Source organism: Musca autumnalis, unplaced genomic scaffold, assembly GCF_047663935.1.
Source record: "Musca autumnalis isolate F117 unplaced genomic scaffold, ASM4766393v1 scaffold_1, whole genome shotgun sequence".
In the NCBI taxonomy this organism is placed as follows: Eukaryota; Metazoa; Arthropoda; class Insecta; order Diptera; family Muscidae; genus Musca; species Musca autumnalis.
Genome location: NW_027411644.1, coordinates 296,014,027 through 296,037,410, shown reverse-complemented (window position 1 = coordinate 296,037,410; position 23,384 = coordinate 296,014,027). Strand labels below are relative to the sequence as shown.

The window sequence follows — 23,384 nt, the reverse complement described above, 5'->3', positions numbered from 1 at the left end:
ATGATGCGTATGAGGGCTGCCAAATATATAGGCATTCGAAAATTGATAATCTTACCTCAAAGATCAATTTCAAAATTTGTCTATATTTTGAAATAATAAACTTATTATTAGAAAAAAATCGTATAATTTCCGAAATGTTCAATAATGCGAATAATTGATTTAAATGACATTTTCAAATATGATTACCCATACGTCACGAGGCTAATTTAAAAAAAAAAAACTTTCTAACACAAATAATCCCACAAAGAATAAATACAAATTTTCATATATATTTTGAAAAAAGATTAATAAAAATTTCAAATTTGATCAAATACACTGCCCTAAATTTCAATGTTCAATGATGCGCATGATTCATGTAAATGATGTATACAAATATTAATACTTATACGTCATGAAACTAATTTAAAGAAATTTTAAAACCAAAATCTCGCAAACGTTCCCACAAATGTTTAGATTCAAATGAAGTCCATGATTTGGATTTGAAACTTTGTTTGGTTTAATCAATTATATTTTTTTTTTAATTTTAATATTTTTAAGGTGCTTTTGATGTTTATGATGATATTGATTTTTAATGCTTTTCTATTGTAACTTTTTAATGTTGAATGATTTTTATTGGATGTTGATGCAGCTTGAAGAGGTGGTTGGTTGTTGGTGGTAGTAGTGGTGATGTTGGTGGTGGTGGTGGTTGACGACGATGAGTGGTAGTTTTTAAAAGAGAGTATAAAGCGTTGATGAAAATATTTTTTTAAAAAACAAGAAGAACATTTTTTGTCTACTTTCTCTTTACTTCTAAACATTTATTTAGTTTTTTTGTTTAATTTCAAAACTCACCAAAACACCAACAGGATTTATAGGGAGATGTTGAACCAGCCTCATGTTGATGTTGATGGTGCTGATGATGCTGGTGATGATGTTGATGCTGCTGTTGCTGCTGCGACTGTTGTTGCTGCTGCTGTTGATTTTGAGATTGTTGCTCCTGCTGTTGAGGTGATATTGGATTTGCCAATGTTGTGGCAGTGGAAACTGATGTTGCCGTACTCGATGATGATCCTGTCATATTGTTGCGCATTGTGGAACCATTATTGTTGTTGTTATTGCTGTGATTTATATGATTATTGCCGGAGGCATTGTTATTGTTGGTGCTGTGGTTGCCAAGCACCAAATTGTTGGTGGTAACAGAACCCAGCATTGTTGCTGCCACGGATGATCCGGAACCAGCCGAAGATGAGCCACCAACCACAGTTTGTGCTAGATTTTGTTGCTGTTGTTGTTGTTGTTGCTGCGAGTCCATCTGAATATTTAAATTGGATAAATGCTGAGAGGTTTGATATAAATTATTTTCTAAAGATTGTTGTTGTTGTAGGTGTTGTTGGTTGAGATGATGATTGAGATGATTGCTGCTGGAGGTGGTGTTGTTGTTGTTGTTGGCCATTGGGGAATGTTGCTTGTTGCCTTGTGTACCACCATATAGTTCATAAAGCCTTTGCATTGTTATGGAGGAATTGTCGCCGGCTTCGCTATGGTGTTGGCGTTGATTGTGCACAGTTTGGTGTTGTTGCTGTTGCTGCTGCTGTTGCTGTTTATATAAATGATTGAACAAATGTTGTGAATTTAAGGAACTTGGCGATGAGGAGGCCGATGAATTATTTTCAGATGAAGAATTCTGACGATGGTGATGATGATGATTCTCAAACATCATCATTTGCTTGCTTGTTGGCTGGAAAAAGCTATCCATAGTTTGAGGTTGCTGCTGCATTAGTTCAATGTTGTTGCTGTTGCTGTTATTATTATTTGGCAGTTGTTGTTGTTGTCGATACACACTTGTCATCGTGGCGGTTGGGGATGGTGTTTGTGAATTTTGATGCTCATGGTGATGGGGATTGTTGTTTTGTTGGTGGTAATGCTGATGATGTGTGGTGTTGTTGCTGCTGGGCGCATAAAAATCTATGTGCTCCAAAAATTGTTGAGCCATGGTGGAGCCTCCTATTAAATCAAAGGCATTTGTCATGAGACTTTCACTGATGGCATTTATTTGTGACATTTTGTTTGTGGTCTTGGGGCGGCGGGCAGCTAGGGCGCTTGCTCATTAACTATCCTTTATTCAGTCTTTTTGTTGTTGTTACTGGAGGGGGGTGGGGGGCTTTTGAAGAGTTTTGCTTCGCGTTGGTTTTTCTTTTTGTTTTTGTATGGAGGAAATGGAAATTATCACATTTGTTTACAGTTTTCTTGGATGGTTTCTTGGATGGTTGTTGGTTGCCTTACATTCTCTCTCTTTCTCTTTCTTACATCCTTGGATACATCTCTTTTATTTCTCTCTCCTTGTGGCTGATGTTTATAAACATTGTTTATCAACAATTGTTGTATACGTTATCTTTAATTTTGTTGTTTTGTTTTGGAAATTTTTATAAAATTTGTTTTGTGGCCAATTTTTCAGTTAATTTTTTTGGTTAGATGGGACATTTTGTTTTTTTAGCAAAGAAAAACATAAAAAAGAAAGATAAAAAAGAAATTTATTAATTTAATTTTGGATTTCTGGTTAAAAGTCTAGGAAAAAAATGTTGAGACGATTGGTTAATTTTGTTTGCTGAGTTGTTTGTTTATAAACAATGTTGATGGGAGCCTGGAGTGGCAAATTTGCTCTTTCTGAAGATGATGAAGAACAAGTGGTGTTGGAATTTTTTTGTTGTAATTTTTTCTGCGAAATTTCTAACTTTTTTTTTGCATTAAATGGTTGGTTTTTTTCGTGGTGGCTGAAGGTGGTGGTGTCTATTTTTTAGTAGTAGTAGTAGTAATAGTGGTGTAAGTAGTAGTAGTAGTAGTAATAATAGTTGTGGTGGTGTAGTAGGCGACAACAACAACAACGACAAGATGATATATTTTTTATATATAAAAATAATATATATGAAAGTTTTTTTGGTTATATATTTATAGCAACAGCAGCAGCAAATTATAGAATTCCCCAGCAAAAGAAAATGAATTTTTGGTGCTTTCCATTTACGATGACATCCAAAACAATTGAAGAAGTGGGTGGGGGAGGGGTAATGGAGATGGTTAGGATGTAGAGATGGTGGCCTTGATGATGGTTTTGCTTCCCTTTGTTAGATAGATATCTGGATGGTATTGAGGAATTATGGATTGTCGCATAGGGTAAGGAAGATGAAAACAGCCAGCCAAGTTCAATGTTATTGCTTTTCCCATGAATGAGTTATGATGTTCTTTTTTTTCTTTTATTAATGGCACACAACATCCAAGATTTAATAATTATAATTTTTACAACAACATTTAACAACCATTTTTATTGTGATGGAATGGAACGAACCTCCATTTGATGACTGAAGATGATGATTAATGCAATGCTAGTAGTCTGGATTTGTAATGATGCTAATGTTTGGGAGGGTTTTTTTTTTTTTTGTTGGGAGAAGTAGTAGGAGTAATAGGCAATTTACAACAACAACAATGCAATTTCTTGTTTTTTTGTTTTCAAAGACAATTTACCCTTTTCGTTATTATGGGCGGCCAGTTATAGCTGCTACAAAATGATGCTGATGCTGAGACTGGTGGTGGTGGTGCTGATGATGTTGCTGCTGGTGCTTGAATTTGGGTGGCCACTTTGCTGGTTGATTGCACAAAAACAAAACGTGGATAATCTGTTACGTTGTAATGCTGATGATGTATATTTTTGTTGTTTAGATAATGTTGAGTTTTTTTTTTTAATTTTCTGCTGGATGCTAGAGATCTTTTTTGTGGGGCGTTTTTTTGTTATATGGTGTGGTATATTGTTGTCTACACTTTTGTTGTTTTTTTTTTTCGATAACAAAGACAAAAAGCGTGGCAATGGCAGCAAAGGCGTTCGATTCACTGCAGACTTCGTTAGATTTTCTTGTTATGTTAGAGATGATTTTTTGATTGATTTTTGTTTGATTTTTTTGTGGCCTTTAAATATTTTATTATCACAACATTTTTTCTTATAGCATTTTATTTCTTTTGTTTTTTTGTTGATTTACCAATATTTTTCGTTTCTCTTTACTTTGGTTTATCACAATTTTTACTATTTTCTGTTTTATTTAATACATTTGTGGGAATGTTGCTGTACAACGGGAAAGTAAAAAATTAGAAAATAAATATTTTTTTCATAAAAACAATTCACAATTAAAAGTCTATGAAAAACCGTAAACGTTTTCGATTGGTTTTATATTTATTTATGTTCTTATTTTTGCTTTATTGCTGCCGTGTAAATATGTACTTCGTTTTTTGCGTTGCTCTTCCGTTTAAGCTACAACAACAACTAATTTCGAAATGTATCAAAAACTCAGCTCAAAGCCAGACCAAATGGTTGATTGTCATCGTCGTAGTCGTCGTTGTTAAAAATCAGTAATTTAAATATTATTATAATTTTTTATTTAAGCGGTATTTGATATTGATTTTGAAGAGTAACATATTTAGCTGTGTGGTCTCTCGTTGAGTGTGTGTGTGTGCGTGCATGTATCTGTGCCGGTTTTAATTCGGATGTATTATTTTTTTTATCTTCTTTCGCTACAAATCAGCTTATTTTTTATTGTTCGAATGACACACAAAAAATAATGTATGGTCGCATCATTATTATTCAATCATTTTTTTAAATGTAGAGTAGAATATTTTTTTTTCAAGAGAGAATCATTATAGAATTTCGTATTTAATTCTTTGCTTGTCAAGAGCAATGGGTAGACAGATATCTTTAAATAACAATATGTAAATTAGTTAATTTTAATTCAGTTGGACATTGCCAAGTTGGACCAATTTTGACAAGAAGAACGTTTTTCATAGGCTACCAAAAAAGCAATCTTTATAGAGAAAAGTGTCTTTATATAAGAGCTGGGAGTATACGTTCATAAAGACAAGGAGACATTCCTCCAAAGGAATTCAAGAACTTGAATTTCACAGGCAAGTTATACTGAAATATAGATGGTCTGAAGAGTGTCTGTTAAATATTATCTAATGATAGTATTGACTAAGAAGAAGCATTTTTAGAAAATCTTTTATTTTAAATGATATTTTAGGTATACATGTCATGCAGATGCAAAATAAGCACCAAATTTCCACAACAGAAGAATTGGTTAAATTTTTGCTGAGGGCGTTTTCGCCCATAGAAAATCGACTTAAAAGAAAAATTAAGTGTTGACTGGGATGGGACTCGAACTGAGGCATCCATTGGCAAGGGAGGTAGGCATACTAGCCATTGGATCCTTATTCCTATACGTTGTTCGATTATGCCTAAAAGTATGCACATCAAATATAAATCTTAGACAACTTGCCAATCAATAATGCTGAAATTGACGCGCAGATGGCGTTCCTAGCCCCAAACTAATCTCACACCAGTTCTATGTTTATATCAATATATCTAATATATCTTTGTTTATATTTTATCACCAAGTATGAACGGCGAATCGAACACGTTAGAAAGGTACTCCATAAAGAATTTATACCCAGCGTAAGTACTCAGAAGAATTGGCTAATATTTTGCTGAGGGCGTTTTCGCCCATAAAAAACTGAGTTAAAAGAAAAATTTAGTGTTGACTGGGATGGGACTCAAACTGAGGCATCCATTGGTAAGGGAGGTGGGCATACTAGCCATTGGACCCTTATTCCTATACGTAGATCAATTCCGCCTAAAAGTATGCCCATCAAATATAAATCTTATACATCTTGCCAATCAATTATTGTGAAATTGACGCATAGATGGCGTTCCTAGACCCAAACTAATCTCACACCAGTAATGATCCTTTTTCACACTATGAAGTTCATTAATTTTCCTTGGGTGTAGATCACTCAGAGTATTTTCGAAGATGCAAGGGAGACATCTGTCATATTAATGAGTGCAGCCACCACTATTATGGAGAAGTTTCTCATAACCGAAATACTCAGCAAAATTGGTGGCATTTTGTTTTTGCTACAGGTAATAAAATGTTATGGTCTGGTCATGGATTAAACCACAGATCTGCCTTAAGCAGATCTGCAGATAAGCAGCCCACCTTATATTATCTTCTCGTGATTACTTCACAAGTTACCTTATTTTAAATATTCACTCTAAATGTATATTCAGGATGTATCACTGTCAAATAGCTCTCCCAATATTTTTACCGTTGAAGTATAGATGGCGTTGAAGCATATATTACAATTCAAAAGTTTCTTACAGATCTTCCTTACTGAAATGGTCTTGACACAGTCGAAAATCTAATGTTCTGGTCTAGATGAAACCACAGTTTGCTTATTTGAAAATGTCCTCTTAAAAGTATTCTCAGAATTGTATTTTACCTTATTTTAAATATTCCCCCTAAAAGTATATTCAGGATGTATCACTGGCAAATAGCTCTCCCAATATTGTTAACGTTGAAGTATAGATGGCATTGAAGCATATATTACAATTCAGAAGTTTCTCGCAGAGCTTCTTTACTAAATAATTTTGACACAGTCGAAATTCTAATGTTCTACTCTAGATGAAACCACAGTTTGCTTATTTGAAACTGTCCTCTTAAAGGTATTCTCAGAATTGTATCGTTTTCAGACAACTAGTTCAATAAAAATGTTAAGGTTGAGGCACAGATGGCGTTAAAATAATCCAAATATAATTCTCGTAGTTTTTAATCCATTTTAGAGCATATTTCTAAAAACCCAGCCTTATATCCCTCCTTTCAACCGTTTAGCACAATTTTAGGATCCCAACTTCAGCCATATCCTCTAAGCGTTCATGATCATTTACACAGATATACAATTTAATTTTTATAGATTTTTTATCTTTGACGACTTGTATAGCTATTTTCTATGTGAAGTTGTCTGTCTAGCGGGATATATTGGAAATTTCTTTGAAAGCATCTCCCGATTATTTGTATATCAACTTTAGTTACTGTCACCCGCCAATAATTAAGGAAAACTTGAAGCATAGATGGCGCATATTGAGCTCAGTCAAAGACAAATAACTAGTAAAGCTTGGATAAGGTGCATTTTCCAATGAAAATCTAATCTTTAGATATAGATGGCGTTGAAATCGGTTGGAAAAATTTGCAAAGATTGGACATAGTGCATAAATCAGTTAAATTTTAATATTCAAGTATAGAGGGCGTTTATGTATAACAGACAATTAACAGAACACAACAGAAACAAAAGCCTACACAAATGTGAACTATGTTAAATATAACATAATTTCATGTCACAATATTGTAACATGACATTATGTTAAACCTCCAGCGCCATCTGCCGATGTATAGTAGCAATGGGAATGCCCATCTTGATAGATGGCGTTATATTATGCTTAGCAAAATCAATGATATTTCTCTTTCTCGCCGAGTCTTAACGGCATGTCTAAGACACCACTTGTAGAGAAGTTTTACATGGCTGAAATACTCAGAATATGTCGCCAACTTTACGCAGGGGTATTTTGCCACCGTTGAAAATTAGATTCTGCCTGGCCTGGGAATCGAACCGTAGACCTTCAGAATGCAGGGCGGGTGAGCATACCACTGCCCACGGTGGCGTCCATGATTTTAGATTTATATTTAATACTCTAAATGTTTATCCACTTCACCAGTCATTTAAGCGTTTCCGTTTTATCTTTTCTATTTATGTCTTTTCTATTTTATTGTTTAAATCTTTTCCGGTTTCCGAATAAAATTGTAAGAGTTGAAGCATAGATGGCGTTCTTAAATTGAAAGTCCAATAGTAATGTTAAACTTGAAGCATATATGGCGTTACATCGTGTGGTAAATGGCAACATTATTTTTGCCATCTTGAATTCCATCGCTTCTAAATACCAGCCTTGCTTAAAGCTTGACCATCACTATACCATTCGCAAATAATACGCTCAATAATAACATTAAAGTTTAAATATAGATGGCGTTCTCAAATAATAAGCAAAATAATAGGGGTCAAAGACATAAAATGGTAAAGATTGGACATAGTGCATAATGCAGTTCAATTTTACTATTAAATCATAGAGGGTGTCTGTGTATAACAGACAACTAACAGAACACGACGGCAACAAACAAAAGTATAACATAAATTCATGTCACCATATTGTAAATTAACATTATGTTAGACCCCCAGCTCCATCTACCGATGTATAGTAGCAATGGAAATGTCCCATCTTGTTATGTTATATAACTTTGTAGGGGTACGATTTGAAGCGTAGATGTCGTTATAGCGTGTGGTAGATTATTTGTTGTTCTTAATCCCGTCCATAATGAATTTTTAAATCCCAGCCTTTATTCGCAAAATTTGAAGACCCTAGCATCATCCATTACCGTTTAGCGGTAGATTAATGAAGAGAGATAAGGGGAACGAATTTTATATTTTAATTCCTTTATTACTTTTATATTATTCCTAGTTGAAATAATTTAACATGTCTTGAAAACAAAACTTTCCAAAACAAAATATAGTTTGTTAAAAGAACAACAAGAATTGCCGTAAGCAAAGTTGTCTAATGTAAATCAGAACATGGCCTCTATATATGGGATGACTTGTAGATACGGATTATGTTTCAAACTTTGCTAGCTACTCTCCATTCCAAGAATTTTTGGGCTATAGTATATCTATTTGAAAACCTAATGGCGCATATAATTTGCATATTTACTTTTCCTATTTCAAAAATATTGGTTATCAATAATGCCTTAAGGCCAGTATTCTACTTTTTTATTTCTCCGCCTAAAAGTATGCTTACCAATTAATCTTATTTAAAAAACCTGGTCATTCTATGGTTAAATACGAAGTATAGATGGCATTAAAACGATGGACAGTATTTTTCAGTTTTGATACGATTCGCTTAAAAAATAAGCGTTGTACATAATTTCATGGCGCTTATTTTAGCCATTCTGCGATAGGTAATTGTCAGTCAGTCACTCATGATAAGTATAGCAGATCTAAAAAAACTTCCAAATCATCTATCGAAAAAAGTTTTTTTATTCAAAGAATCTTTTGGAATTTTCCCGTCGGCAAGGGACAGACAAATCTCTATATCTTATGAAGGAAAACAACTTCAACTATAGATGTCGTTTTAATACATTCTGCCTACTGTATTTATAAATCCCTTATTTTTAATGAAACGTTAATAGAGGGTAATAAATGAAGTGAAGCCATTGGGGGAATACTCCAGCTTAAGCAATCAAATGAGATTGAATCTTCAACAATAAACAAAACAAACAAAAAACAGCGAATGGCAGGCGCAAGGGAGTTTGTAATAAATTCCAACAATAATCACTAACAGGGAACTGTGATGATGTTTTTCAACTTACAGGACTCGATGAGTTCTTAGTTGATACGTGCTGATAGTTGTTTGCAAATATTTTTGTTCTGACGTTTTTTGGAAAAGCCGAAAAGTGAGTGTGATTCTCATTTATTTGAGGCATCATTTCAAAACGCTGAAAAGCCAATTGATAATTCCCTTCGCAGGGATGAAATCATGATATTGGTAGCGATCAGTAATAGTTTGCAACACTGTCAGTTCGTTTTTTAAAAACCTTACTCTCTGTAATAGAGGGTAATAAATGGAGTTAAGCCATTTGGGGAATACTCCAGCTTAAGCAATCAAATGAGATTGAATCTTCAACAATAAACAAAACAAACAAAAAAATTAAAAAAATGAATTTAAAATGTTTTCAAAATAATTTTTTTATTTTCCATGTTCTAATGGTTTTTAGAAACCGTTTTACCTTGACATTATTTTTCTTTGCTTGGATGGCTTATCAATTGGTACTAAAAACAGCAATTTTATGGCAGACTGAAATTTAGTATTTTTCAAATTCATCGTTATCAGTAAATCTCAAAATAGACGCATAGCCGCAAGTAGTGCAACTACTGATGACATTAATTTCGTATTAAAAACCACACTAACCGAACCTTATGCCCTCCAATATGTACATATAATTTTAAAACGCTCATTATTATTTTTAAAAGTAGCAATTTCCGGCTACCAATAATTATGAATAAATGCACAAAACCACAAGTGGTGAGTGGAAGCGAAGAGAGAGTTGGAGGGAATAAAAACAAAATCAAATATTTAAAAATAATGATCAGCACTTAAATAATGATCAGCACTTAACCAAAACCTAAAAAAACTAACTACAAATGTATTAAAAATATAATAACAGTTATGGGCAATAAAATTAATTTTCCTGTTCACTAAGTTGTAGAGGAAAAAAGAACAGGCAGTCACAATTATTCCCACTAATTGAGGGTAATTAAAATTGTATTATATTTTATTATTTGCATTTTCACAAAATAAAAGTGAAAACCTCTACCATAGTATTTATGTCAATGTCAGTGTTAATGCTGTGTGTGTGTTTTATGCATTTGTAAATGGCTACCAACAAAGAAGCCATTGGCAAAATATGGAAAATAAACAAGGATTGGAAAGACGTAGCAATTGTAAAGAGAAGAACGGTGACACGTGGGTTTAGAAAAAAGTCCCAATTGTAAATATTTCGTATATTTATTTCTATTAGAAATTAATTGGGTAGGCTTGAAGTAAGGTTGGGTAATAATCATATCAAATTAAATCCAACAAAAGGTCTTTCAATATCTTTCCAAGGACCCTAAAGATATAAATCAAGCCTAGTGAGCTTCATGAAAATATTTTAAAAGTATTCTTTTTCATAACAAATGCAATGGTTTTCTGCGACATAAAGGATACTGTGCTTAAAGACATCAAAGGCCTAAAATCTGATAAATTCACATAAAAAACAATATTTTGCAACTGATTTTAGTGATTCCTTTTCCTTTTGATATTCGTGATATATGGCACACAAAAGCACTTTTATTTTTCCTATCCCAGACTAATATCCAAGGATAATTTGCTGCACACCAAGCACTTGTAAAATATCTATCAAAGGCCTTGTATTTACATGTTAAGAACAACATCTCACACACACACATATCAAATGTTGGAAAGGGACTTTGTTTACATTAAACGCAAAGGCAAACGAGTGTAAATGACTCGTGTGCTGTGTTGTGTGTGTGTGCTAAATGTTGTTGTATTCATTCTAAATCTCTAACACGTTTTTATTTTAATACAAGTTTCTTTTTAGCATTATATTGCTTAATATACAGCACACATATACAGCCATACATTTTCCCCCTTTTAAGCCACATTCTTACAAGCCAAAGCGGCGCATATATTTACCACCACTTAAAAAACACACACTTCAATGTAACCTTGAAATGTTTTTTCCATTTTAAACAGAGGCCTTTTTTCACCTTTTAACACTCTCACAGAGTTTCAAATGCTCTTTCGCAAAGCTGCTGCTGCTGTTATAATAATGAATGAAGTACCTTTATAAATGTGTGGGTCTTAAGGTGGGGAGAGAGAGAGGCCAAAAAGGGGAGTAGGGTCGGCGGTCATATGATGCAAATGGAACTATGTAAATATTTCATCAAAAAAATATCCGCAAGCTATTCTCCACTGCTAAAGTGGACACTAAGTGTGTTACGTTTACGACTCACAACAAAATGTTTGGAGTGAGGGGGGTCATTTGTGTAATTTGTAGTTCCACAAAAACAAAAATAAACGTTCATATGTGTGGCCCCACAAACCATCAAACTTTAAATAAGGTAAAACTAATTAGTTATTCATTAACTGATTTCTTAATAGGCCGTGTGCGTGCGTTTGTAATTTGCCTAGGCAAATGGATGGGGTTTGTTGTTGTTGTTATACAAAATATTAATTTTATGATTGATGTAAAAAAGTCCCCTTTTAAAAAATAATTTATTTAAAAGGGTATGGTCTGTGACCCTATTTTCAAAAAAAAAAACAACAACAACAACACTAAAAGAGATGCACTGTATGGCTCATATATAGAAGGATAGGAGCTTAAATAAGAAAAATACCTAAAATGAGAGTCTTCTACATATAAAACTTTTTAACCTTTTGTGAGGGTCTTTCAGGTTTATAGAAGACTTCTTATGAGGTTTTCTAGGCGTATAAGACTTCTGGTGAGGGTATTCTATGTTTAGAAGACTTCATATTAGGGGCTTCTATGAGTAAGTTACCTCTTATGAGGGGTTTCCAGGTTTGGAAGACATATTATTAGGATTTTTTATACGTGAAAGACCTCTTACTAGAGATCTTATTTTTACAGAAGACTTCTTATGAGGTTTTCTACGCTTGGAAGACTTCTGTTAAGGGTGTTCTATATATAGAAGACTGTTTATTAGGATCTTCTACGTGTAAAAGACCTCTTATAAGGACATTCTATGTGTGGAAGACCTATCATTGGGGTCTTTTATGCGTGAAAGACCTCTTACTATGGTTTTTTTTATGTACAGAAGACCTTTTGTGAGGGTCTCTCAGGTGTAGAAGACCTATTATTAGGGCGTTTTATGCGTGAAAGACATCTTACTAGGGTGTTTTATGGACAGAAGACCTCATAGGAGGGTCTTCCAATTATTGAATATTTTATGCGTGAAAGGCCTATTACCAGAGATCTTATAATGGTCTTATTTGAACAAAAGACTTCTTATGATGTTTTCTACGCGTAGAAGGCTCCTGGTGAGGGTGTTCAATGTTTAGAAGACTTTATATTGGGGTCTTCTATGTGTAAAAGATCTCTTGTGTATAGAAGACCTCTTATGAGGGTCTTCCAAACATAACATACATCTTATAAGGGCCTTATTTTTTTAGACGACTTCTTATGAGGGTCTTATAGGTACAGAAGACCGCTTCTGAAATTCTACTGTGTTTAGATAACTTATTATTAGAGTCTGGTATATATAAAATATCTCTTTTGAGGGTCTTCTAGATATAGGAAACCTCATATTATGCTCTTTTATAAATAAGTGACCTTTTATGAGGGTCTCCTATACACAACATACATCATATGAGGTTCTTATTTAGACCTCCTATGAGAGTCTTCTGTCTTCTAGTTTTAGAAGATTTTTATAAGGGTTTTCTAGTTGTGGAAGAACTATGATAACTTATAAGGGTCTTATTTGTTTAGAAAACATCTTTCAGGCATTATTTAAGAGGATCTTCTATGTGTAGAAGACTCATTATGAGGGTCATATAAGTGCAGAAGTCCTCTTATGAGGGTCTTGTATGACGATGTTCCATGTAGTTCCCTTATGAATGGCTTATATGTATACAAGTCCCCATATGAGGGTATTTTTTATGTAGAAGATTCTCTATGATTATCTTCTATGTGTAGGGGACCACTTATGCGGATCTTCTATGTACAGAAGAGCCCTTATGAAGGTCTCCTACATGTCGGAGACCCTTTATGACGGTCTTCTATGTTTACAAGACCTCTTATGAGGGTCTTCTATGTACCGAATACCACTTACGAGTGTCGTCTATTTGAATAAGACCCCTTATGAGACTCTTTCACCCATAGGAAACCGCGTATGAGGGTCTTCCAAGTGTGGAAAACCTCTTATTAGGTTCTAATGAGGATCATCTATGTGTAGAAGACCTGTGATGAGGGTATTCTGTGTGAAGAAGACCTCTTATGGGGGTCTTCTGGATATAGAAATCCTCTTATGATGATCGTCTAGGTATGAAAGACTTATTACAAGGGTCTTCTTTGTAGAGAAGGCTTCTTATTATAATATCTTTATAATTCTTATGAGGGTCTTCTAAGTATAGAAGACCTCTCATGTTCTTTATTGTGCAGAAGACCTCTTATGACGATCCTATGTTTATAGAAGGCCTCTTATGATAGTCTTCATTGTATAGTAATGGTCTTCTATGTAGAGATCACATTCTTTTAGGTTATTCTATGTGTAGAAGACCTGTTATGAGAACCTTCTACGTTTAGAAGAACTACTATAAGAGTCTTCTAGGTGTATAAGGCCTCTTATGAGAGTCTTCTAAGTGTATAATGCCTCTTGTAAGGATCTTCTAGGTGTAGAAGACTTCTTATGAGGGTCTTCTAGGTGTATAAGACCCTTTATGAAGGTCTTCTAGGTTTAAAATGCCTCTTCTAGGTGTAAAAGACCTCTTATGAGGGTCTTCTTGGTGTAGAAGACCTCTTATGCGGCTCTTCTGTGTAGAGATCACATCGTTTTAGGTTATTCTATGTTTAGAACACCTGTTATGAGAATCTTCTACGTTTAGAAGAACTACTATAAGAGTCTTCTAGGTGTATAAGGCATCTTTTGAGGGTCTTCTAAGTGTATAATAAACCTCTTATGATGACCTTCTATGTGTGGAAGACTTCATACAAGGGTCTTCTATTCAGAGAAGAAGAGCTCTTATGTGGAAAGATCTTCTGTGTACAGAAGACCACATATGATGATCTTCTGTGCATGAAATACTTCTTACAAGGGAATTCTCTGTAGAGAGGGACTCTTGTTATGGTCCCCTACGTATAGGTAAATAAGAACTCTTATGAGGGTTTTCTAAACATAGAACACCTCTTATGGAGGTCTTCTAGGTATAGATGCCTCGTATGAGGTTATTCTATATAGAAGGCCTCTTAGGAGGGTCCTCTATGTGAAGAAGGGTCATCTATGTGCAGAATACTTCTTATGAGAGGTTTCTATGTCTAGAAGACCTCTTATAAGGGCGTTCTCGGTATAGAAGACCTCCTATGGGGGTCCTCTAAGTATAGATTTCACTTTTAAGGGCTTCTATGGGTAGAATTTTTCTTTTGAGGATCTTCTATATATAGAAGTCCTCTTATGAGAGTCATCTATATAAAGAAGACATATAGAAGAACTAATATGAGGGTCTTCTAGGTATAGAATACCTCTTATGGGGGTCTTTAGGTATAGATACCTCTTATGACGTCTTTTGGATAGATATAGGGGGTTCTTATGAGCGTCTCTATGTATATAAGACCTCCTATAAGGGTCTTCTGTATATAGAAGATCTCTTATGAGGTTTTTCTATATAAAAACACCTCTTATGAGTGTATTCTATGAATAGAACACCTCTTACAAGGGTCATTTGTGTGTAGAACACCTCTTAGAAGAGTCTTCGGTGTGTAGAAAACCTCATGTAAGGGTTTCTATATATATGGGATTCTGTAATATATGGAAGACTTTTTACGGAGGTATTTTAGGAGGCCGCTTTAGATATTTTTATATGTACAGTTCTCTATTTTCTTTCTGATTTTTTTTATTTTGTTTAATTTTGTTGTTGTTGTTGTAGCACCATTTAAACCTACGTAGATGAATAGGTTTAATGCTGCGTTGGCAGCCGCTGGCCGAAACACTATGGCTCCGGGTCAATCCGGTACGAAAGAATTCTCTGCCAGGGGATTGTCTATTAGTTCTCTATATTTGTCCCTTATATATCGAAATCTAAGCTACAGCCTCACCATAACCAAACTTTATTTTAAAAAAACCACTGTATTTTATATTGTTTTTCAATTTACATAATGAATTGACATTGAATTCTTAATCATTTGAAATAATTTTTTTAAAATATTCAAGGTTTAAATGGCTGACAATCTCAAGAGTAACAACAACAACAAAAACACACAGAGACACCGATTCAGCATCTTAAAGCTAACTCTTTAAATCACAAATTGGTTTCAAGCCTCTAAGAGCTAAAAAGACAGAAGAATACCAAACAGAAAATCAACTGAAACAGCAGCAGTGGCTGCTGCGAACCACTAACGAAACGCATACAACTTCCAATTGCCAAACATGTGATTGTGACACTTTCAAATAAACACAAAAAGTCAATACAACAAAAAGTAAACAAGTACTTCCCCTATGGCGGCGAGACGACATTGTTCGTGCTTCCAAAGACAATTACGCAATAGCTCTCAAAATAAATAAATGGCCAAGCCAAACTAAATGACAAAAAATCACGTTAAATGACAAAGCTCGGCACAGCAAAATATATCATTTATAAACTCCAAAGAAAAAAAAAAAACAAGTGTACATCTTCTCCATATTGGATTGGAATTGGACAAAAATTTACATATCAAATGAAAACAAGTTTTTTGACGTTTTTTCGTTTTTGATTATCTATTTTGTATATACGTACATATGTATGTTTGTAGCTATGTATTGAGTTTTGTCTTCAAATTAGATTTGTGTCATTGATTTTAAAGTTTTGTATTTTTTTATTAAGGGTCCCTCTCCAACACCTATTTAGCAGCATCACACAACAGTGAACAACAATTCGCTTTGGCGTTTAACTCAATCACGTTTTTGTTTAAACTTGAATAACGTGTGGTTTTAATTAAATCTTTGTATTTTTGTTTTTTCTTATTGTTGTTACTTTTGATGATGAGATAGCTGTTTTGTGTTTGAATGTGTGTACGTATGTAACTGAAAAATATATAAAATTTCTTGGAAATAATTATTATTAATTTGGATTTATTTGTGTAATTAATTGCAACAGGTTCTTGCTTGAAGTAATTTATTTTATTTATTTATTCCAAATATTTGTTATAATAAAAAATTACAATAAAATTATGTAAAAAAATAGCACTAGCATCTAAGGCTATCGGCTATTGATTGAAGTAATTTGTGTGTGTGTGTGTGTCAAAGTGTGCCCTTAAGTTGTTTGTTTTCATTTTCTCATTTATAGAATAGTCAGACTCTGACATTTGTTTTTGTCTTTTGCATCCTCCATCCACTATTAGACCTGGAAAGTTGTACATGTGCTTGAAGGGCAGAATCGAGACTCCAGAATTGACCGATGTGTAGTGGGTTAACGTTATATATGGGCTTGAATGGCCACTATTGTTCGTGGTAACCTACTATACTCCTACTTCGCTTTTGTCAAGCATAAATTAATAAACATTATTAAATGCAGAGAGTATACGGTGGTCACAATAAACATATTTTGAGAGATAAAAAAAAATATTTTTGCAGCAACCATGTAACTTGTAATAGACCACACAATATTAGTTTTGACTACTTTATCTATATTGAGAATACTTCTTAGGTGGGTCTTCTATGTGTAGCAGATCGCTTATGGAAGTCGTCTTTGTAAAGAATATCTTCTTTGAGGGTCTCCCTTATGTAGAAGACCTCTTTTGAAGTCCTTTGTGTGTAGAAGACTTTTTAAGGGTCTTCTATATACAGAATAATTCTTATGAGGGTCTTCTATGTATAGTAGACCGCTTATGGAAGTCTTCTTTGCAAAGAAGAACTCTTTTGAGGGTCTTCTGTGTGTAGAAGTCCTCTTATGAGAGTCTTCTATGAATACAAGCCTCCGTATGAAAGTCTTCCATGAATAGAAACCTTCTTATGTAGGTCTTCTGTGTGTAGAAGACCTCTTATGAGGGTATTGCATGTACAGAAGATCGCATGAAGGTCTTCTATATACAGAATACCTCCTATGAAGGTCTTCTATATACAGAAGACCCCATATGAGGGTTTTCTATATTCAGAAGGTCTTCTATGTACAGAAGACCTAATATGGTCTTCTATATTCAGAGATATGATGGTCTTCTATGTACAGAAGGCCTCATATGGGGGTCATCTATATACAGAAGGCCTCATATGAGTGTCTTCTATTTTCAGAAGGCCTCATATGAAGGTCTTCTATATACAGAACACCTCTTATGAAGGTCTTCTATGTACAGAAGACCTAATATAAGGGTCTTCTATATTCAGAAGACCTCATACGAAGGTCTTCTATACACAGAAGACCTCACATGAGGGTATTCTATTTTCAGAATACCTCATATGAGGGTCTTCTATATGCAGAATACCTCATATAAGGGTATTCCATATACAGAAGACCTCATATGAGGGTATTCCATATACAGAAGATCTCGTATGAAGAAGGCCTCATATGAAGGTCTTCTATATACAGAATACCTCTTATGAAGGTCTTCTATGTATAGAAGACCTAATATAAGGGTCTTCTATATTCAGAAGACCTCATACGAAGGTCTTCTATATACAGAAGACCTCATATGAGGGTATGAGGGTCTTCTATATGCAGAATACCTCTTGTGAGGGTATTCTATGTACAGAAGACCTCATATGAAGGCCTTCTTTATTCAGAATACCTCCTATGAGGCTCTTCTATGTACAGAAGACCCCATATGAGGGTCTTCTATATACAGAAGGGTTCATATGAGGGTCTTCTATATACAGAACGCCTCATATGAGGGTCTTCTATATTCAGAATACCTCATATGAGGGTCTTCTATATACAGAAGGTCTCATATGAGGGTCTTCTATATACAGAAGTCCTCATATGAGGGTTTTCTATATACAGAAGTCCTCATATGATGGTCTTCTGTATACGGAATACCTCTTATGAGGGTCTTCTATATACAGATGGTCTCATATGAGGGTCTTCTATATACAGAAGACCTCATATGAGGGTCTTCTATATTCAGAAGTCCTCACATGAGGGTCTTCTATATACAGAAGGGTTCATATGAGGGTCTTCTATATACAGAACGCCTCATATGAGGGTCTTCTATATACAGAATACCTCATATGGGGGTCTTCTATATACAGAATACCTCATATGGGGGTCTTCTATATACAGAATACCTCATATGAGGGTCTTCTATTTACAGAATACCTCATATGAGGGTCTTCTATTTACAGAATACCTCATATGAGGGTTTTCTATATACAAAAGACCTCATATGAGGGTCTTCTATATTCAGAAGACCTCATATGAGGGTCTTCTATATATAGAAGACCTCATGTCAGGCTATTCTATATTCAGAATACCTCATATCAGGGTCTTCTATATTCAGAATACCTCATATGAGGATCTTCTATACTCAGAAGACTTCATATGAGGGTATTTTAAACACAGAAGACCTCATATGAGGGTTTCTATATACAGAAGACCTCATATGAGGGTATTCTATATACAGAATACCTCATATAAGGGTCTTCTATGTTCGGAAGACCTCATATGAGGGTCTTATATATTCAGAAGACCTTTTATGAGGGTCTTCTATATACAGAAGACCTTATATGAGGGTCTTTTATATAGAGAAGACTTCATATGAGGGTCTTCTATATACAGTATACCTCTTATGAGGATGTTTTATGTACAGAAGACCTCATATGAGAGTCTTCTACATACAGAATACGTCTCATGAGCCACTTGTGAGGGTTTTTTACCTACAGAAGACCTCATATGAGGGTCATCTATATACAGAGTACCTATTAGGGGTGTCTTCTGTACACTGAATAGTTTTTGGGAGGGTCGCCTATGTGTATTATTTGCAAAGAAGACCTCTTATGAGGGTCTTTCGTGTGTAGAGGAGCTCTTATGAGAATCTTCTGTGTGTAGAATACCTTTTATGAAGGTCCTCTCTTTGTAGAAGACCTCTTATGATAGTATTCTATGTACAGAAGACCTGATATGAGTATCTTTTATATATAGACTACCTCTTATGAGGGTCTTTTATACACCAAATCCCTCTTATGAGGATATTCTATATACAGAATGCTTCTCAGGAGGGTCTTCTATGTGTAATAAACCTCATACTTCTTTATAATTCCAATACTTTTATTCTCACAAAATAAAATTCCAATGACCTTATTTCTGTGAGTTAATTTTAAAAATTTTTTTTATGGTTAATAAACACAATATAATCTATTTGTTAGATATTTTTTTATTATTGTATCTGTTTACTGCGTTTTACTTTAAGCCACCATCACAAATACCTGTTATTATTACCTGCTAACTTCCAAACGGATTTCTAAACGTCATATTTAAACAGTCAATTGTTAAATGACTTCTTATGTAGTTAAGTCGATGCTAGTGGATTGGTATATGTGTACGCAAGTTGTGCACAGTGGGTTGATATGGCATAAACTCGTGTCACATCATGGCAGACAAATATGGGTGTATTATGGAAGATATTCCAATAGAAGTGTTCTAATATATGCTATACAAAAAATCGGTAGATTAATTTGCCTCGATTCCGAACACATCTTCCCTATCGGAAATAAACCACAAATCATTTCCATTGCTTAGTAATATTATTGGAATTTTTCGTCATTATTACACAAAAAATCGCTTGCCTTTGTGTGAAATCCAAAAATAAAAACAAAAAAAATAACATAATCGGCAAAAAAGGCAAAAACCCACAAAAACAAAACAAAAATTATGATTAAATCATAATATGCAAAAAAAATTATAAATAACTACAGCTCATAACAGTTTGCTGAGAGTTTTGCTTCTTTATTGTTGTTGTTGTTTGCTTGCACGCAAAACATTTAATATATGTGTAGTGTAAATGTAAAGAAATGTGTATGACGACAAACCGTGTGTATAAAACTTGTTTAAGCTGCCTGTCAAAGACAAATATTTAGCAGTATTGGCGGCATTAGGCGGCTTTTTTTTGTTTTTGTGGCAAAGACCAGCAACAAGACCAGCTTTAGCTACAAATCGTGTAATACATACATATGTGTATGGTAGCTGGATATATACACATACATATGTATGTACAAAAATTCGTGTCACTGTGTCGTGTGCTTGCTAATGTTAAATGAAACACGCAAATGTTTTTAACATGGCCCATGTAACCACACCAGCCAGCAGCACCACCGCACCACATTTTATACAGCCTACTACCGATTAGCACGAATAAGGCAGGGAACCCCCCTCCTCACAACCATCAACCATGTGGCTGGTTCCATCAAATTTATATATTGAACTAAAAATGAAATATAAACTAAACCAGATCGACCAAACCTAAAAGTATCAACACCACACGACCGAAAAAACCTACAACTAACCGGCTTAAATGCTAAGTTCGTTGTGTGTGTGTGTGTGTATTTAAACACAAAGTGTTACATATGTCATAGAAGTAAATAAAACTAGCAATGAAAATCAATAGCAAACATTAATATAATAGTTCGTTTTCATTTTCAATATCACATCACAAAACTACGAAAAAAATGCTACAATTTTCGTTTTGTATTAAACGTGAGTTAAGTGTAACATTTAAAAGGTAGCAAGCAACCAGCTTTGAAAGAATTTCGGTGTTGTTGTTGGAGTGTAATATATTATGAAATTTGTTAATATTTTCTCAGGTATTAGAAACAAAAGTTTAAAAAATTAGTTTTAATCATAGTTTAAAAATAATTTTTAACTTTTTAATTTAATTCGTAAGAAAATATTATACAACAAAATTATTCAGGGGGATTCTGATGTAGCAACTTCACAAAACGAGGGTCTCCTATCCACAGAATGCCTCCAATGAGGGTCTTCTATATATAGACTACTTCTTGGGAGGGCTTTCTTCGTGTAGTATACCGCTTTTGGAAGTGTTCTTTGTAATGAAAATCTCCTTTGATTGTCTTCTATGTATAGGACCTCTTATGAGGGTATTCTATATACAGAAGACTTCATATGAGGGTCTTCTATATACAGAATACCTCTTAAGAGGGTCTTGAATATACAGAATACTTCTTGGGAAGATCTTTTATGTGCATATGACCCCTTTTGGAAGTCTTCTTTGTAAAGAAGATCTCCTTTGATGGTTTTCTTTATGTAGAAGACCTTTTATGAGGGTCTTTTGTGTGTAGAAGCCCTTTTATAACGGTAAATGTACTGAAAAATGAGGTTTCTTAGATTTTCAAGTTTAACGGCCATAAATGCTTTTTTCCCAATGTTTTTCCATTATTTCTTATTTTTTCGATAGGTCCAAAATTGACTTTCATACAATTCATATACTTTTAAATCGGATTACAAATGGCTAAGTAATAATGATTGGAGTTTGAAAAAAAGGGGATTTCCTTAAATATCATACAATATAATAACGAAAAGAATATTAAGTAAGCTTTCCAAAAAAGTGGGAAAACAATAAAATCGTTTAAAAATAGATAAGTTATGAAACTTTTGGTGTTTTAACTTTTTTTTTGGAATTTTGCCTGTTAGAGCGAAGATCATTTTAAATGATTTGTATTAATTTTCTCGTTTACAGTTAAGCTTGATGATCGGAAATTTTTTGCAAGTGTTTGTTTGTTTTTTTTTTTTTTTTTTGTTAATATTTTATATTTCATAATATTGTAGTTCTAGTGCGTATGCTTCTTAGTTATTAGAAATATTATAATAACAATCATACGCACTGGGGTATCAATGTTAAGAAATACAAAATATTAACCAAGTCCAGAGAAATGCGCTGAATGCCCATATGCTCCAAGAAGTTATTTAATTTTTTTGTATAATAATCTGTTTAAATTGAGAAAACTGGATTTTTTTGAGATGTGCCACTCTTTGAGTAAATGAACGATATGTATAATATTTTATTTAGGTTCGAATTTTTTCAGATCTTTTACGAATTATTGCACAACACTCTGCTATATACAACACATTATTACTCTGCTATTTGCGTAATTAAAAATATTGCAACAATTTGTTTCTCTATGTGAACGAAAGTGCAAAGTTTAATTGAAGTAAATATTTCCATACGTAAGCAATAACAAAAAAATTTTCTCACATAAGAGAATTACGGATAATTTTTCTTTTTTTTCGAAATGGCGCACTATAAAGTAAATGAGTTTAAAGGTCATTGTGTTATTATAAGTTTAGTGCATAAAATACGAGAGGTGTCTTTTTTTACTTGTTTCCCTCAACTGATCTAAAAACAAGTATAAAAGTATCAGTCAGCTTTGCTGACAGAGATATACCCTCAGCCTGTGTATATTGACAAAATTTGTTCCCAAAAAACGTATGTCTTTTGGGGGTTTTAAACATTTTGGATGTATGAACCTACAAAAATGTTGATTAGGATTAAAGATCAAAAGTTTTGCCGAGGAAATACTTAAAGGAATGGATCGACATTGACCATTATGGAAGTGGATCTCCAGCCACTACATATGGTGCCATAGGGGGTTTTTACACCCTTCGGGCTGTTTGCTCGAGAAGTATGGACTTGCCACTGAAAAAAAATTGTACCATCGTAATTGAGGCAGCGAATGCAAGTTGCTTCAACAAAAATCAAAGTGATTCGATTGTTAGTCTTAAAGTGAACTTATCCGAAATGTTGTGTGGGAGGTACCGGATGGAGTGGACAAACATAGTCCATATTTGAACCTGATCTATATCTGGTAGATATATTAGGATGTGTAAAGTATGGACCAATTCGTCCACTCCCTTCAAGAGTTACCGTACGAACAATTTTTCCGAACATTTTTGAACTTTTGAGGGGGGGGGGGGTACCTGAAGAAGTGGACCGATATGGCTTATCTTCGAACTTAAACTACGTTTGGACAAAATATTACTAAGGCCGAATTTTGGACCGAATCGGCAGATCCGTTCGAGGGTTATCTTGCGCTCCAACCACCTCACACGGTGTCATAGGGGTTTTTTACAACTTTAGGGCTATTTTCTCAGAAAGTGTGGACTTTCCCCTGATGGAACTTCTACCGTCGTATGGAGGACAGTGAATACAAGTTTCTAAAACAAAAATTATAGCGATTCGAGAGCAGGTCCTAAACTGAACTTATCCCAAATTTTGTGTGGG

At 34.1% G+C, this 23,384-nt stretch overlaps 1 protein-coding gene across 50 annotated transcripts in view; it reads right to left on the bottom strand.

Annotated features, from left to right (window-relative positions):
* The window catches only part of ps (RNA-binding protein Nova-1-like protein passilla), a 309,810-nt gene that overhangs the window by 50,101 nt on the left and 236,325 nt on the right, over nucleotides 1-23,384 (bottom strand). For 18 of the 50 annotated variants that reach the window (XM_073961668.1, XM_073961679.1, XM_073961671.1 and 15 more), the window contains 2 exons: nucleotides 3,496-4,087; nucleotides 832-2,371 (listed from right to left, as the gene is read on the bottom strand). The exons of 9 other annotated variants lie outside the window; for them this stretch is intronic. In XM_073961668.1, coding sequence (XP_073817769.1) covers nucleotides 832-2,041 — 1,210 coding nt within the window. In that variant the 5' untranslated portion in view covers nucleotides 2,042-2,371; nucleotides 3,496-4,087. Of the gene's footprint in view, nucleotides 1-831; nucleotides 2,372-3,495; nucleotides 4,088-4,243; nucleotides 4,283-23,384 lie in introns of those variants that run through there. 23 more of the 50 variants (XM_073961689.1, XM_073961693.1, XM_073961696.1 and 20 more) reach the window with 5 other exon arrangements.